Source organism: Manacus candei, unplaced genomic scaffold (genome assembly GCF_025592945.1).
Source record: "Manacus candei isolate 608988 ecotype Guabito, Panama unplaced genomic scaffold, ASM2559294v1 h1tg000005l, whole genome shotgun sequence".
In the NCBI taxonomy this organism is placed as follows: Eukaryota; Metazoa; Chordata; class Aves; order Passeriformes; family Pipridae; genus Manacus; species Manacus candei.
Window position 1 is genome coordinate 4,910,471 of NW_026138053.1, and position 16,820 is coordinate 4,927,290.

The 16,820-nt window shown below is 37.7% G+C and overlaps 1 protein-coding gene across 1 annotated transcript in view; it reads right to left on the reverse strand.

The window, feature by feature from the left end:
* FAF1 (Fas associated factor 1) overlaps window positions 1-16,820 on the reverse strand; it is a 156,097-nt gene that overhangs the window by 17,630 nt on the left and 121,647 nt on the right. Inside the window, exons 14-17 of the mRNA XM_051799726.1 lie at window positions 14,908-15,044; window positions 12,286-12,374; window positions 2,649-2,729; window positions 2,272-2,349 (exon numbers count right to left, since the gene is read on the reverse strand). Of these exons, the coding sequence (XP_051655686.1) occupies window positions 2,272-2,349; window positions 2,649-2,729; window positions 12,286-12,374; window positions 14,908-15,044 (385 nt within the window). The remainder of the gene's footprint in view (window positions 1-2,271; window positions 2,350-2,648; window positions 2,730-12,285; window positions 12,375-14,907; window positions 15,045-16,820) is intronic.

Genomic DNA, 16,820 nt, shown 5'->3' on the forward strand with positions numbered 1-16,820 from the left:
GCAGATTTTAAAATACGAACTGAACATAAAGCCACTTCTGTAAGCAAACACTGTTGCAGAACAATTCAGTACAAGTAATCTGTATACTTGAAAATGGGGAGTGTTAGTAAACATTATTGTTAAAATCCCTTTTGTTCTACTAAGCAAACAGATCCTATTATTTTCATTACTGCACTCTGCATTAAAACAGGGAAGCCCAGGTATATTTTGATAACATGGACCAGTCTTGCTGCCTTTGCATAAGAAAACCATTTCCAAAAGGCCAAGGTATCAGAAAAGGTTCAGGAGCAGATATAATAAAGCAGAAGTAATTATTGTTTCTATGCATGCAAAATTACTTAGAAAAGAAAAACAAACTTTTTACTTGAGTCTCAGCGTGAGCTGATTGCTCATCAGCCTGTTATGCTACAGTACTGATTTCTGTTCAATTGCTATTAACCTAACAGAATTGCTGTCTTAAAATTATTCTTGACACAATTCTCACAGTCCAGCTTTGTACACTGCTCCTTCAGTTGTGCCTTAGCTTCCACCTTGGCTTGTGCTAAAAACAGGAGCTAAATAAGTCACCAGGTACTGCAGGATAAGAAAGAAGTGGACTGCATCTTTCCTAACCATTGAATACGGTTTGGACTGAATTTAGTATTTACACCACAGTACTGCTTGAAAGGCCCTTGAATGCTTAAATGGTTCAGGGTTTTTAATGCAATTATCTTGGTCAAAAATATATATGGAAATGCATTGATCATACAGTTTGTTCACTGGGTTTATGTCAGGGAATAATAAATGTGTTCATAAGCCAACTTTTTTGCAGTTGTATAATTCAATTCTTTCATACATCAGCAAAGTACACAAGACTGAAATGTCAAGTATACATTTAGTCACATTTAGGGAGGGATAAGCAAGGCTGTGATTTACTACAATTCTATGAGGTCCATGAACTTTAACTAAGTGGAGAATTAAATGAGAATATAATTCCGAATTTCAAATGTCCATAATCTATAAGAGTCAAAGACGTTATATTAAACCCACCAAAACGATTGGAACTCTGATATTTTATATAAATGAATAAATATTAAAAGAATATTTATAATTTATTTATATTTGATATAATACTGTAAACATACTCAGGAAATACATATTCAATAGGGATGCTGATGTAGCTTTGTATTCATTAGCAACTTTCTCAGAGAATCTTCTATGCCTAGAATTCAAAGGACAACCCCCAATCAACTGTGACTTCAGTCAAGTCATTTATATATTAATATCACTTCTGTTTTGAAAAATTTATTTCAGCGTTTCAAAGTCATTTTCAGGTGTATTTCACAGCAGTTCTGTAAGGACTTGTAAGTCAGGAACTTCACAGAATAGCTGAAAATATTTTAAAGACTAGTCCATTTTATGTGGTGGGACTTCAGAGGAAGAAACATGACTGTACTCCAACCTTTTCAGTGCATTTTGTAGTTGCCAGGATGTGAAAAAGGGGAAATCACTAATGTAAGTAAATTTGTGTACATGATGCTTTATGTAAACACCTACATAGACACATAGGAGCTAGGACAGGAGCTAACCTAGATCCTGAAAGAGGCAGCAGGAGCCATCTCTGACAGGCACTGGGACCCTCAGAACCCAAAAAACTAAGAGAATCTACAAAATAACAGTTTGAGGAACAGTACTCTGCACAGCAGAGTATTTCTATTTTCTTACAGAGGACAGGAGACATAAAGTCTTTGTTTAAACACAATTTTCATTCTAAGGAAGATTTCGTAGAAGACAGTTTAGAAACTTTTAGAAGTACTGTAAATTCAACTTTCTAGATTTTGGATTTTATTTTCTTTTTAAGTGTTTTGTCTCCCAAATTAAATTTGGCAACTTGTTTGATCAATATTGCAGGTAGACTCTGTGCTACTTCCTGGAAGAAATGAAAGGGCTCCACGGTATTATGTTTTTAAAAGGAGTGGCTGTAGAAAAAGGTTAGAGGTTCCCAAAGATTCCACCGTTTATGGAGCTCATTCCATGGATCTCTTGTGAGCAGGTCTATCTTATATCTGGCTGAAATTGAGATCCAGATGACAGAACAGAAAAACTATTAAGCAGTGGATGAAATGATTTAGCTCACTATGTTTCACATACATACGGTAAGAAATCAATAGGAAAAAAAAAATCACACAAAAAGTACACTTTGAATTAAAGTTGCAATGTGTGTTGAATGATATTTGCAATGTTCATAAGCTTCATGAATTCAAGTTTGTGAGAAAAGGTAAAACATCTCACCTCACGTTCTTCTTCCTGTTCTTTTCGGATTTGTTCCAAGCGAAACTGCTCTGCCATTTCTCTCTCTTGTGCTTCCCTCTAACAAACACAAATGGCAATCACACATAAATACGTGATAAATATAAATGCAAAGACATTTCTCAACGTTTCTGTAGAAATTAATATAAGAAATTAGGTATTTATTACACGATCTTCTCCTACCATTTCTTTCCCAACTTCTATATTAAGTGGGTAAGGACTGCTTTAGCTAAAAGATGCAGTCAAGTTTAGTCCCAGTCACCTTATTTGGTGCCTTTGCACCAGAGAGGATTCCCAAACTGGGGAGGGGTTCCCATCCCCATCCCATCACTCATGTGGTCACTTCCACTCACACACACCTTGGCTCTGTCAGCCTCCAGTGAGATGCGGTACGCTTCATCCTGCTCTCTTTTCACATTTTCTCTGGCTTCACGTTCATCCTAAACAGAAAAGGGAAACAAAAAAAAGTCAGCAAACAGTGGACCAGTATGACATATAACTTTATGTTCACAAGCACCCTTTAACCCCAGTGACTTCGAAATCACCCATCTAACTACTGCTAGGAGAAGTAAGTTCAGAGATGCCTCAAGGAAGACCCTGGCTTTAAAAATTACACCTTACCTGAAGCTAAGATTCAACTGATGTGTCCAAGCCCTGGCCTGAGGGCTGGATCTGGCACCCAGGCTCTCCACCCTGCTGTTCTTACAAGGGCTGTGGCAAGTGCAGAGCCCAGGAGTGGAGCAGCCTCCTTGGGAGGGGGTCACTGGAGGAGTGTATGTGGGCTGATGCCAGGAGGATTTCACTCCTGCAGCCAACAGTTTGGATGGTCTTGTAACAGGGAAGGACAGACCATGGTTTAGAGGCTGAGGTTGGATTTTGATTTGCTCTCCACTCAGACTGACAGTGGGTAATGGCTTCTCCTGCCAGAGAAAGCCCTGCTCCCAGGTCCTTCCTTGGTCAAAAAGCCCTCAGCAGGATCCATCCAGGGTCACGACTATTAAACATCACCCAGAGGAGTCAATTCAGAGTGCTGAATATTTTACAGAGATGGGAAAGTAGCAAATCCTGCTCTGAAGTGTCTCAAATGGACACAGGCAGGCAAGCAAGGAACAGGAGGCTGGTGTGTCAGCAAATCTAGCAAAGTATCTTATCAACAATCACAGCACAAAGGAATAATGGTTTACTAAAAACACAGGAATGACAAAAAGAGGCACCATCCACACAGTGGAGGATCAAGAAGCGGATATGCCCAAAAGCTGGAATAACTGCACTGGGGTGATGTCAAATAAAGCAAAGTGTACAATCAATAGCTTCATACTCTGCCTTTGGAGCAGAGACAGCGGCTGCTCCCCCGAGCATCCCTTACATGCTCCTATCAGGCTCCTCTTACATCTCATAATCCTCCCAGAGCCCTGCAGAGGCTGTACTGGTCCCTACAAAAATCAATAGGATTTAGCTGTGTCTGCTGGTGGGCTCAGCATGGTCCCCAGTAACACAGCAGTTGCACTGGGACAATTTGTCCCCTGTGTTCCACGGAAATGGAAGTCTACTACCCACTGCTTCTTGAAGAATTATTTTAATTTTCCCATTCAGCTGCAACATTTATTCCACATAAAAGAATAATTTCTGCGAAGTGATCGATTTTTCCCCCCAAAATGTCACTATTGGGCAAAAAATCAGTTCTAAATGGGAGGAGCTCAGGTTAACTGTAATTATCATGACATACAAACATACCAAAGATGCTCCTCAAACAAAACTTGAGCATATTAGTGGTTAAATCACTAAAAGTAGCATGCAACCACAAGAGGAAAGGAAAAGTTGAAGGGAAAGCCATACAACCCCCAGCTGGAAAGTAGCAAAATCTTTTCAGAGGAAATGCTTCTTCCTTATAGAAACAGGACCAAAAATTTTTCTACAATTACTGTGTCCTGAATTTCATTCACAGAAGATGCAGAAACCATCACTTTGTTCAGTAGAGTTAAAACATGAGTAGAAGTATTTCTTGCACACAAATCCAGTAATGCCCAAAAGAACACTGAAAGATCAGACACAACTATTGCAACTATAGGCTCTTTTCTTCATCAAAGACTGCTAGCAATTAAGAGAGAGTTACTGTAGTTTACTAAAAAAGCCCCAATCACAAACTAAAAAACCCACACAACCACCCTGACCCAACCCAAAATGAACCTTCAAAAAGTAAAATTTATATTTTATAAAAACTACTACAACTCACTCAAAATATATATACTAATCAGAGTTACAAGAAATTGGCTACTGGTTTTTACTTTATGTTTTACAAACTGCCTAGAAAACTCCAGGAAGTTATTAGAAGTCACTTGTGATGAGCACAGGATTCATCTAACCTACAGAGAGCTTCACTGAAGATTTTTTGAAATAGGTTTAAATTATATAATCTGTATGATACCTGTAAAAAATACGGATGCTATAGGGTCTACAACTAGAATTGAAACATGAATTCCAGGCATTAAAAAAAAAATTCTTTTCTCTCTATTCATTGCAGTTATCATCATCCTAGAAGTGGATTATGAAAAAGATGTCAGGAATGTGAAGAATTACCATGCATGACTGCCTGGTCCTCGTAGAAATATGTGAGTCACATCTAAAGGTAAATGACCATGCCACCAAGTTTTACACCGCATTGAAACAATATTGTTCTTACTGAAACAGACCTTAAAAACAAACCTGGAGATTTCTTTAGGGAAGCAGCAGACATAATCCCATGAAATGCCTCTTTGCACCTGCTTCTGCGTTTTGTTAATATGCTCACACTCAACAAGAATCATCTCCTCCACAGAGTTTAAGACAAAATTGTAGCATTCTTTGGTTCAATTACACCTTGGGCAAATTCTAAACATTAACTAAAGCAGTTCTCCTTTTTGTAATGCAGTTCTCCCTTTTGTAAGCAGCTTCTTAATTTAGTCATTTCTTCCTCTAGAGAAAAACCACATGAAGTATGAGGATGACTCAAGTTCACCAGAAAGCAACAAAAGAAAATTCGTAATAGTGAAAAATAGGAAAAGCAGAAAAAATACTTTGCAGAGAATCTTTCATAGCTCTAACAACATGTGAAGAAGAATAGACACGTCCCCAATAATTAATATAAAAAATGTCCTAAGTGTTATCCATCAATAAAAATTGAGGTAGCTGACAACTTTCCTGTTAGACCCTACATAAACTGCAGTATTGACATCTCCACAATGGTACTGCGATGAAGGCAAAATTGTCACCTTGGTTTCTCAAGAATTTCAAGTGTGAACAGACACAGCTTATCCCAGGTCACTTCAAAAGCCTTCATCAGAAATGGGGGTTACACAGCATTTGTGAATTCCACAGCAGTGACTGAAGGCCTGTGTGAACGTACACCATCCAGATCCCAGGGGTTTTGGGCACGAGATGAGGAGACAACTCTCCTTTGCCCCTTGAAAGGGAAAAAGTCACAGATCACTGCTTTCCCATTTTGACACTGAGACAACAGGGGGACATTCATTCAATGGAAGGTTGATACTTTAACAAAATTGCTTTTATTCATAGAACATATTCTTCAGACATGAATCTTCTTTGCTGTTCTGCATATTACAGATGCAAGTCATAACAAAAAGAGCAAACACTTATGAGATAGTTACAATGGAGCAGAGAAAACCTTCTCCTGAGTAATACCCAGTGCATCAAGACTAAGAAAAATCTACAGATAAGGTTAAGAAGAAATTTAGGATAACCCTCTTCAGTAGTTATTCCCTAAACCATTAGTTGAAGTTACTCCTGAAGCACCTAATAACAGGCATTTTCAGATACAGGATGAAGGAAAGAGAGGGATTTCTGGTTGAATTTAGGACAGCAATGCCCTTTTTTCCTGCAGATTCTACAAGGAAAAAATATACAATACGTTTGGTTTTTCGGATGGGATGTTTTTCTGGAAAAGTCAGCATTGGCCCTTCTAGGCTTTTTTGCCCCCCTATTTATTATTGCCATTTCTGAAGGCAGGATTTAATGATTTAACCACAGGAATCAGCTTTGTACCTGACTTGTCTCAGGGAGCTGTGTATAACATTATTGCCTACTGCCCTTTGGGACCAGATTTACTGTGAAGTAAAACCAGACGAGACAGAACTTGAGAAGACAACCATGAACAGAAGACATTTCTCAGAGCACCAGCGAGTAAAGGGCTACTACAAGAAAGAACAAAAAAGTGTATTTACAAATGCTGAACGCTTATCTGAAAGACAGTTCATTTCACTGAACCACTCCTGAAATTAAAATCTGCAAATGCTTAAGGCTATTCATGGGAGCGTTAAAGAGAAACACCCCTTTGTCCAAACAAACCAGTGCAAGAAAGGCATTAAATTTGACTCACTAAGATGACAGACTTGCACATTGTATAACTTAAACATACGTGATGGGGAATATATGGAAGGAAAAAGTGTACACAGAGTATGTCAGTCATATGAGAACAATGAAGACAAAGCAAATGGACCTTTCAGTGGTGGTAGAACCACAGGAGGAGGCAGGATGGGGCAGGGCAAGGGGGCAAAACAGCACAGAACCACCAGAGGGTCCTGCCTGTGAAGGCTGAAAGCCCAGTTCCAGATACTGATTTTTGGGAATTAACTCAAGTGACAAGAAAAAAAACCCCAAACCCAAAGCCTTTAACAAGTCCTGCAGTATCTTTCCATGGGAAATGAGCCAGACAGTCTTGCCACATCATCTGCCCAACTGGGCTCATTATTCACTGACTGGAGCCATCAACATGTATAGTCTAAAAGCCACAGGAACTAAAGATATAATATCTTCCCTCTTTCTTTCCTCTGTCATTACCTTGCATTTTGTCAAAGTTGTAACTATGCTGTAAACTCCTGAAGGCAGCACTGGGGTGTCACTGTGGTGAAGTGCTCAATGGGAAGCCCGTCGTTTGGGCTGCTATCGTATTACAAATACAACATTGGAAAATTTAATCAAATAAACTTTGATTACTGTAGTTTAATTAGTTATAACTAGTAATAATTAGTAAATGTGCTAATTGGATTTTTGAGGGGTTAAATCCCAATCTTCGTTAGGTGGTTGTCATCATCATAATGCTTTTGCGCTTTGGAATTTAATGAATTTCATATATTTATGCTCATAACCTCTTGCTGTGCAAATACTATACACCATGATACACATGACAGTGTTAGATGGAACACAAGATTATCCAAGGTATACAGATGCCTGATTTCTACTGATTTTTACGTGAGCTTCAGTTCCTAGACAGAAATTGCAGGTGTCTCCTACAGAGATGATAGAAGCACTTGGGCCATCCTTTAACTGGAGAGCATAACTGTGGGTAACGAGTGGAGAAAAGTAACTGATCTGAAGGGGCAAAAGATGAACAGTTCACACATTAGGAGAAAACACATTAGGACTGATCCCCTTGAGCTTCCTTTGTGGCTATGAGATATATCTTTTGAAGAAGAAAGAGAAGTGTTGGAAGCTAAAACTGTTAAAATATCATATATATCTTTAAAAAAAAAAGAAATTCTTTATATTTGAGAGCAGTGAGGTAGAAAAGGAGGAAAAGACATGGTGATATCAAGCTTCTTAATGCACAGTTACAAAAATAACACTTGGTCAGTAAAGCCCCAAAGTACCGTGGCAGGGAAAAGAGGGTGAATTTATGCTGCTGTTTTAATTTCACATGTTTTTTAAATCTCCACCCAGATATCGGTCAGGAAGGAACTATCTTTTGTTCATGCTGTAGTATCTAGGAAAATGAGATGTCACCTAAGAACAGAGAGCAAAGATGATGGCTCTGCAGGTCTACATTTTTTTACTGCTTATCTTCAGTCAGAGTCTGTTCATAATAGTTTTTCCAGTTTAAAAACTTTAAAAACAATTAAGTGCCTCCCTTTTACACTAAAGACCGGTGCATCAGCAGACACAATTTATAGTAAATTGCAGGTTTTAATTGGTATTTGTAAAAATAAGGTCTCTGAAGTAACTGTGGGTATTACAATTCCACCTTGAAGTCTAATCCAAGAGCAGGAGTGCTAGTGTTGCGTAACGACAAAAATAAACACGGTGAGAGACCTACTGTTACTTAAATGTGGACAAGTTGGACCGGCCGTGTAACAGTCAATGATTCTACAGTAATAAATGTTGACAGCAAAAATAAAAAGAATGCATTACTGAGGCATCATCAAATGAGCCCTGTCATTACATGGAAACTCCACCCTGTATAAGCTTGTCAAAAAGTGTTACTGTAATCCTTTGAGAAGCCTCCTCCTCAGGCAATGGAGAAAAAATGTTCAGGATCTGCCCAGAACAGGTGTGTTGTGCTGTAATGCCAGGATTTAATCTCAGATCTCTTCACATTAATCTCACAAAGGAGCTAACTCGGATCTATTCGGGCCCATCACGCCATGCTGAGATGATTATTTACTATCCAATTAAAGTAAGCAAGCTATCAGAGTGTTTAAAAACAGACATTCCAGGGCGTACAATATTTTACAACTATTATTTGTTTTCCTAATCTCAGCAGCAGGCACTGACACTTGAGAGGAACTGATACTCAAGAGGAACTGATACTACGTGCTCTTTTCAAAGTCAGTCCCCGAAAAATCTCAGTTCACACCCTGATCAACAGTGGCAGAGGCTGGTTGTCCCTGTTCTGAGATACCCTCTCTTGTTTACAGGAGAAACCCCTTAGTGACGTTTATTTCCTCTTTGCAAAAACCCCCAGCACCACCACCTGAGCAGTAGATGAGCTATCAGTGTTTGTAGTAGTGACCAGAGGAGCAAACATAGCTAAAAAAAGAAAATACATCCATCAGGTGCCTTAAATAATTGGTGTAGCTACAAAATAACTCTGCATACACAGCATAAGGCTGGAATTCAGCCTCCAAACCTGACTGCACTGTGAGGGGTGGAACTGTATCCTGGCCAATTGGCCTCACCATTAAATTATCCCTTGTCCACTTCTTATCAAAAGAGCCACATAAGCACATCACTGTGCTGCTCATCAGATTTTGCTATTTGTAGCTTGTTAGTATGGTAATTTAAGGAGCAAACTTTAAAAAACAGACAGCAGGACCCCTAGACCATGTACCTACAATGGCATATCAACAGTGCTGTCCAAAAGAGGTAGGAGGTTTCCAAAATGTCATCTGGTCAACACAGCAACAGCTATGACTGACCCAGAACCCTGGAGGGGCGGGGAAAAGAAGGTGACAGCAGATTGATCTCCCTTTAAGGAAGCTTGGGAGAGCAAATGGGTCCTGAAATTATACACCACTGTACCTCAGGACAGGCATGTTGGATTACTACGAATACACATATGCATCTCAATGTTTTTAAGGTATTTCTTTGGAGAGTATGTAAGAAAAGGTTTAATCAAATGCAATATAAAAATCTAAAAATTAAATCCAATTGCTAGTTAAATGATGGTATTTTAGCACTTGATGTTACAGAAACACGCACCAGATTTGCCCCATTAAAATTGTATGAGGCTAAACCAGTACATTTTACCAGAACATGGATACAAAAGCACAGGATTGAGCTAAACATACTATTACCACCAGCTGAGGTGACTCACTTTGCTCAGGTGAGGTGAGCATCCTGCCCACACCATCAGCCAAAGGTCAGTGACAGGGAGCTGACTGTAGCTACAGCACACGTCATGGTGAACACCTGTACCATTAGCTGGCAGTGGGAATAGGCATCCTGTACTGAAACTACCATCAGAGGGCACTGCAAAACATGCTGTTCCAAACAGGATTGTGCAATAGCTGTGTTTGAACCTTTCACGTGCATGCAAGTTAAAAATCCAAACTGGAGAAGTTCAGCTGCATAAACTCACTCATTAATGACTTCATGCTGTTATTTACAAATGTTTCCAGTTCTGTTTCTCTCTCACACACACTTCTGTTTACAGCAACACTATATAGATGACTTATCTTTTTAAAGCACAAAAGAATTTTATGCTTATCTTCCTGTGGTTTTACGATGACTTATTGTTGTTATTAAGAAAACAGTAACAGAAACCGGACTCTGTATCCTGTTTGCTATTGTAATATTTGGGAAAAAATTGCACCAACTGCAATATCATCTTAAAAAAGAAAAGGTGGTGATGTTTGAACACTTGAAGTTGTCAAGTACAAGGCTTACAAGAAAGCTACATGTTACGTAGCAAACCACAAAAAGGCAATATTTTGTTTTCAGGTTAAAGCCCTCCATTGAGTACAGACTGCTTGTCAAATACTCCCTCTCTGGAATAGTAACTTCATAAAGAGAGGTTATTTTTTATTTTTAAACTTCCTGCTTCAAAGGCAAAAGTGTCTGAGATCACCTTTTCAGTGTGTTAGTAACAAGTGGAGCCAAGGTGTAAGTAAATATCTGGAAATCTGCCCCCAAAGTTTATGAAATTTTCCATTAGTTTTCTGAATGTCAAAGTGTGTTAGAAAAAGCTCCTGTTGGGGAAGAAATGTCACTGGTGCTCTCAGTGACAGAAAAACAAAAGGAGAAGACTAAAGAAGACTTGGACAAAGGCAGATTTTTGAGAAATGTGTAAAAATTTATTTTCCACTCCCCTACATAGGTAGAACACTAGGGGTAAGAAGCCAGGAGACAATCCCATCGTGGGTCTGGACTGTCACTGCTCTAGGTCATCCAGTGAAGGAGTGAGAGTAGCTCGGGACAGGAGCCAGTTCCCTGTTCTGCGATCGTGGCCCCAAGGCTACTGAATCTCCTCTTGCTTTAAGCTTTATAGCCCTTACACCCAGCTGCAAATCCATTTGGTTTTACCCTCCTAGGGCAGGTCTATCACTGTCTCTCCTGCCCCCACCCTCTCTCCTAAACACTGGTGTTCCCTGCTCTGGCCAACTGTTCCAGTGTCCTGTTTCTCCTGCTGTTCCAATCCTATCACTCCTAGTTTCTTCTCCTGCCCTTTATTTGCTCTTACCTCTCTGCCTTGATATGCTTTTCTCTCCCTCAGTTTTCTTCCTTTTTATCAACTTTTATAGTTTTTAGTGCTGAACCTCTCTTAGAACTCATCTGTGATGTTAATTTTACCTTCTTATTAAAGCATTAAGAAAACTCCCATACCCAACATATTCTGTTAAAATGCAATAAAAAATTCAATTATATTGTGCCTTGGATTTTTGTTGTAATCCTCATATTTAAATCTGTGTTCAGTATTAACAAAATTAACGTCAATTTCTTTACCAATGAATTACAGGTAGCATTAATAAAGAAGAAAAAGTGAATGAAAAATATTGTGCAGATATCATGCCTTCATATTATAATCAGTAAATCTTGTACTAATGAGATACAAAATTTAAATGTGAAGAATGTGTTTAGTGAATTATTGTCAATCAATGTCTATACAACAGGATAAGAATAATCTTGAATGGCAACACACCTATTATTATAAATTCCTAAGTACTTCATTACTTCAAAATGTCACTCTCAGTTTATAGAGTAACAGATAAAGATCTTTTGGCTGTATTCCTCACTGTGTGTACTTCTGTGTAATTGGAACACTGGTTTTGAGAAGTCTTGTCATCACTTACACATTCTGCATCGTTCTGAATGGTGGTTCAGTACTGGTGTTCTGGTTAAAGTTGGTTTCAGTCCCCTTTTAAACATATTTAAGATACATTAATCTATTTTGTTTTCTACCTGTGACTGGTCATTGGGAAAAAATCTCATTGCTGTTTCCTTGTGTGTACATACTAAGCTCTATAACACCACTATAATGTCAACAGTTACTCATTACTAATGTTCAGGAAAAGGAAAGCAGCTAAAAATGACAAGACCAAAAAGGAGTTGTTTTGAGAGACTCAAATAAATATGCAAAGGAGATTTAACCTTCTTAATTTCTGATGATGGAAGAAACACTAAAACACATCATAACCAACTCCACTAGCTAAAGAAACATCTGGTTACTTTACATCCACAGTGTTTAGTGGAAGCCTGTAGGAATCTGCAGTAACTTTCAACATTCACCTCATCCTTTATGTCTTCCTGCTGCTGGGCACTGAAGATCTCCATCGCAGCCATCAGTCTCATCATTAGCTCATCCACTGTTGTGTTACCTAGCAACAAAGGAAGATAGCTGAACTTCATTTCATTAAAGTTATTAAACAAAAAAGAAGTCATTTTAGAATTAATCCATAAGAAATAGCCAGACTTAAAAAAAAAAAAAAAAGAAGACAGAGTAGAAAATGCAAATATCTCAGCAGAATGCCTTCAGCTTGCCTTTTTACTGAAAACTCAAAATTGTTTTTACAACCAAATATTGATCATAGGCTAAAATTTCAGGTGGCGCAAATCTGAACAATTACTTTTGTGCTTGCGTGAAATAACTCTATTTTTCATTTTAATCACTGATGTGAAACCGAAGTAATAGATCTGTGAATTCCTGAAGTGAAATTAATTTTACAGTTTCAGAATTCCCAGGTATAATCAGGGAGACTGAAGCAATTGCTTAGTCAGGTAACAAAAGGTAGGATGTTGGCAGCAGCACCCAAGTGGATTGGTTTAAAAAAAGGAAAAAGCCAGAATACAATGATGGAATGGATTTTATTCAGGTATAACTTGCAGTAAAATTTCAAATACTATAACTTATTCTCTTTAGTGTATTTACTTCTGATAAAACTTGCAAAGTTAATAAAGCAGAAAAGTAAATCATCCATATATATACCAAGAAATAGAACACATATATAGGAAAATAGATAGATACCTCCTCATATTTTTCTCCCAGCATGCCTCCTGTCTTCAATAAGACTGAAAGATTAGTTTAATTTCCTACCAGGATGCTTCTTTGGTTTCTCTTTCTAAACCAAAGACTTGACTACCCATTAGAGCCACTTGTCATAGTAGTTAAAAGGTCTTAAACCATGAGAAAGGGTCTAAAACTATAAAGTCTTAACATCTGCCTGCCTAAACAGCTGTTGGACCGTAGCAGAACAATACCAACAAGAGCTGGATTTATACTGGTGATGCTGGTCAAAGTTTTAAAAAGAATAAACTAACCAGAAGCCACAGTACCTCTGAAGAAAACAAAACTGTCCCCATAGTTTCCAACCCCAGTAAAAAAAAATAAAAATCAAAAGCAAACTTAGACAGTCTGCATTTCAATAAACGCCACTGGGACTTAAGTTTCTATATTGTTGTATCTCTTCTGTAAACATGCCTTCTCGCCCAGCCCTGAAAGGCCCTCATTGTTCCCACTTCTAACATTTGCTACCTTAGCAGAAAATGTTATCCCACATGCTACAACATGCAGGACTTCAGAGACCACCATTCATTTGGGGGCGTATTGTTAAAAGATACCAGTGCCCCGATTCATGGGAAAATAACAAGCACTGCTTGCTTGATTTTTGTTAAAGGATAAATTTAAGTAAGGCTACAATAGGTTATTGCTTTAGTTTAATACAAAAGATCACAGAAAACCTGACTAATCATTAAAACTTAATGAATGCAATTAAATAATCTGGATTATTTCATAATATAAAGATGCATTGTATTATGACTTTGAGTCACCAAGTTGCTAAAACAGTTAAGTCATTTAAATCAGTAGCACCACTGACTTCAGTGGGATGACAAAGGTGCTGGACTGTACTGCAGAGTCAGAAAACCAAGAAAATCTATTTATAAGACTATTTGTATGAAGTAAAATTCAGTAAGTGACAGCCACACGATGAATTAGTGTTGTGCTGTACCTTGCACTAAGGACACAAAATCCCTGCAAAAATTAACCATTTTGTCCACTGCAGGCTCCTCAAGAAAATTATTAATCCCAGATGCAGAAAGAAATGTAAAAGAGTATTGCTGTCCACAAAAGGCAGCATTTCCTGAGGCTGAATCTCCTCAGGAAAATAAGGAGATTACAATAAAGATTGCTAGATAAAAGCAATAAATAAATGAGGAAACACTGTCATGAAGACAAACTTGTGGAGAACGCAGAAGAAATGAGAGGCAGCCATTCTTTGATGTGTTCTAATTTGAGGAGTTACTGAGAACAGCAGTCAAAGGGCAGCACTGCACATCTAAGTCATCTTGCTGTCAGCGACATCACAGGAATGGTTATGCCAAGAGGAACTGCTCATGTAAACCAGAAAGCTTCATTTATGTGAGATTATATAGGTAACTTAAATCCTGATCTGATTTGGGGAATCAACAACGCAGGTAGGTCTGAACAAGCAACTCATGTCCAATACCAGCCCACCACACGCAACAGGAACACACATATTAACACAAAGCACCAAATGCATTCTGGCACTATGCAAAAAGTGCAGCCAAAATATTTTGAGAATCAGGGATTTGCCTTGATGTAAATTTGGAAAACTAAGTGCAGCTCCTTCTTTAGAAAATTTGGCTTGCACTTTAAAAAACCAAAATCTTTATCTGTAATTCTGCTACAGTCATAGCAACTTCAATCTCTAATACCATGTTAATTAATACATTTAAGAGTAGTAGATATTTATATCCTGGCAACTGGAAGTGTCGTCTGTGCAACAAATTCATATTCTGAACATCTTAAAAGAGAAACAATTAGAAAAGGTCTCTTGTAACAGTTTCCATACTCATGAAAGGAATACTTTTAATATAAAGTGAGAACTGTACCTTGTATTACATTCAATACTTCATTAGATGATCGTTTTCCCATAATAATAAGGAAAAGTGGAAACTGGTCTGTCTTCTGAGTTCGAATTGTTTGGGCTACAACACTCCCGAAGTGTCTAGTGCACATCGTCAGAAACCTGGGGGGAAAAAATAGTTAAGATTGTAGAGGTGTTTTTGAAGTTAAGTTTAAAAAAAAATTATGCTAAATGCAGCAGTTTAACTGAGTGTTATCTGCTGTTTAACGTTGAGGTCTCTGCATTCAATTCTAGAGCTCTTTACCTCTTTTTATGACAAAATTATTACAATATTTACACACATGACAGGCCCAGATTGTCTAAATGAAAACAATTAACAATTGCTTGAGATAGTGAGTTATTTGATGGAGAATTCTATTTCCTGTTACTCTACTATGCAGGCCATAATTCAAAACCACCCCCCAAAATAATCACGCTAAAGCAATTGTTAAAAACTTCTAAAGAGAAACTAAGTAGAGCCGCAATCTAATAAACATGGTGAAGTATAAAAATAGCAGATTTCATACAAAAGCATAATTTAATAATGAAAGATCAAGAAATCAGTTTTATCAGTCACAGAATTAAAACACAGTACTTCAGAATTGTATTTTCTTTTGTACTAGTGCCCTGCCAGTGACATACTTAGCAGTGTGGTCTAAAAAACAATAATTCTAAGCTTTTGACCAAAAAAAGCTCTTGGATATTAGCATACAGAAGTCTAACATTAGTATTCTTAACACGATCTTGAATAAATGAAAAAACTGATAAAGCTTTTCTCTTCCATTAAAGGACTGTTTGAAATTAGCATTTCTTTCAAGAGAAAAGGGTAGCTTATGATATGTTTTCAGATCTGATGGTAAAAAGTAAATGTCATAATAATAATGAATTATGAAAGACCAAATGCAAATATAGAATGCTTTAATAAGATCCAATTTAATAAAGTCTGTAAAAATAATGGACTTTTAATAACACGGGTCACAAAAGGCAAAACAGTGGAAATTCTGAGGACCAGCCACTGGTACAGACTTATTAATTCTTAATTATGTTCATGAAAGGCAACTTAAATCGTGTGTTTTCTTATGCCTTATGATAATATTTTAGGTAACAACTACTCTGAAATGTATGCTCTAACTGAAGAGCAAAGTCCTGTTGTCACATGCATTAGAAGCCAAACCTATTTGAAAAGACAAACTGCATTAAAATGTCGAGCACTCCAAGTAATTTCTTCTCAAAGATACTGAAAAGATTCAAAATTATAATTTTTTTAATCAATATGTATCATGTCTAATAAAATGGTTAAAAATGGGTAAACCTGACGAGTACAGCATTGGTCTTATTGGAGGCACTGAACTACTAAAAAAACTCTTCTCAAAGACAATTTCTAGCATAACTATGGCTGCAGTTGGAGGGAAGGCAATGAGCGAGCGAGTATTTCAAAGCCATAAATGCTACTCCTTAATTCTCTGTCTTTTGCAATTCAGAACAATCGGACACAAAGACCACATCAAAAAAGCCTCTGCTACACTGGAAACAGCTAGATAAAGACACACCATCAGGTAAGGACAAAATAAAGTGTTTGTAAAGTCTGGACATGTAAACTCTCAAGCTAAATAATGTTTTTTGATGTTTTCTTTTCAAGTTGGGAACAGGTAAGTGAAATCTTGGCTTCACAGAAGTCAATGGTGACCTTCCACGGCAAACTGACTTATTTATGAGTTCAAGGTTTCACTCCTGGAAGTAATAAAGACAGTGGACAACTGAACTGAATTCCTGAGACTTGTGTATTAAAACTGTTTAACAGTCTTCAACACAGCACAGAAGAAAAGCACTCAAGTTTCATGGAAGACCAAAAAATTTAACTGGAGGCGAAAAAGTGCCATGAGAATAATGCTAGAAGGA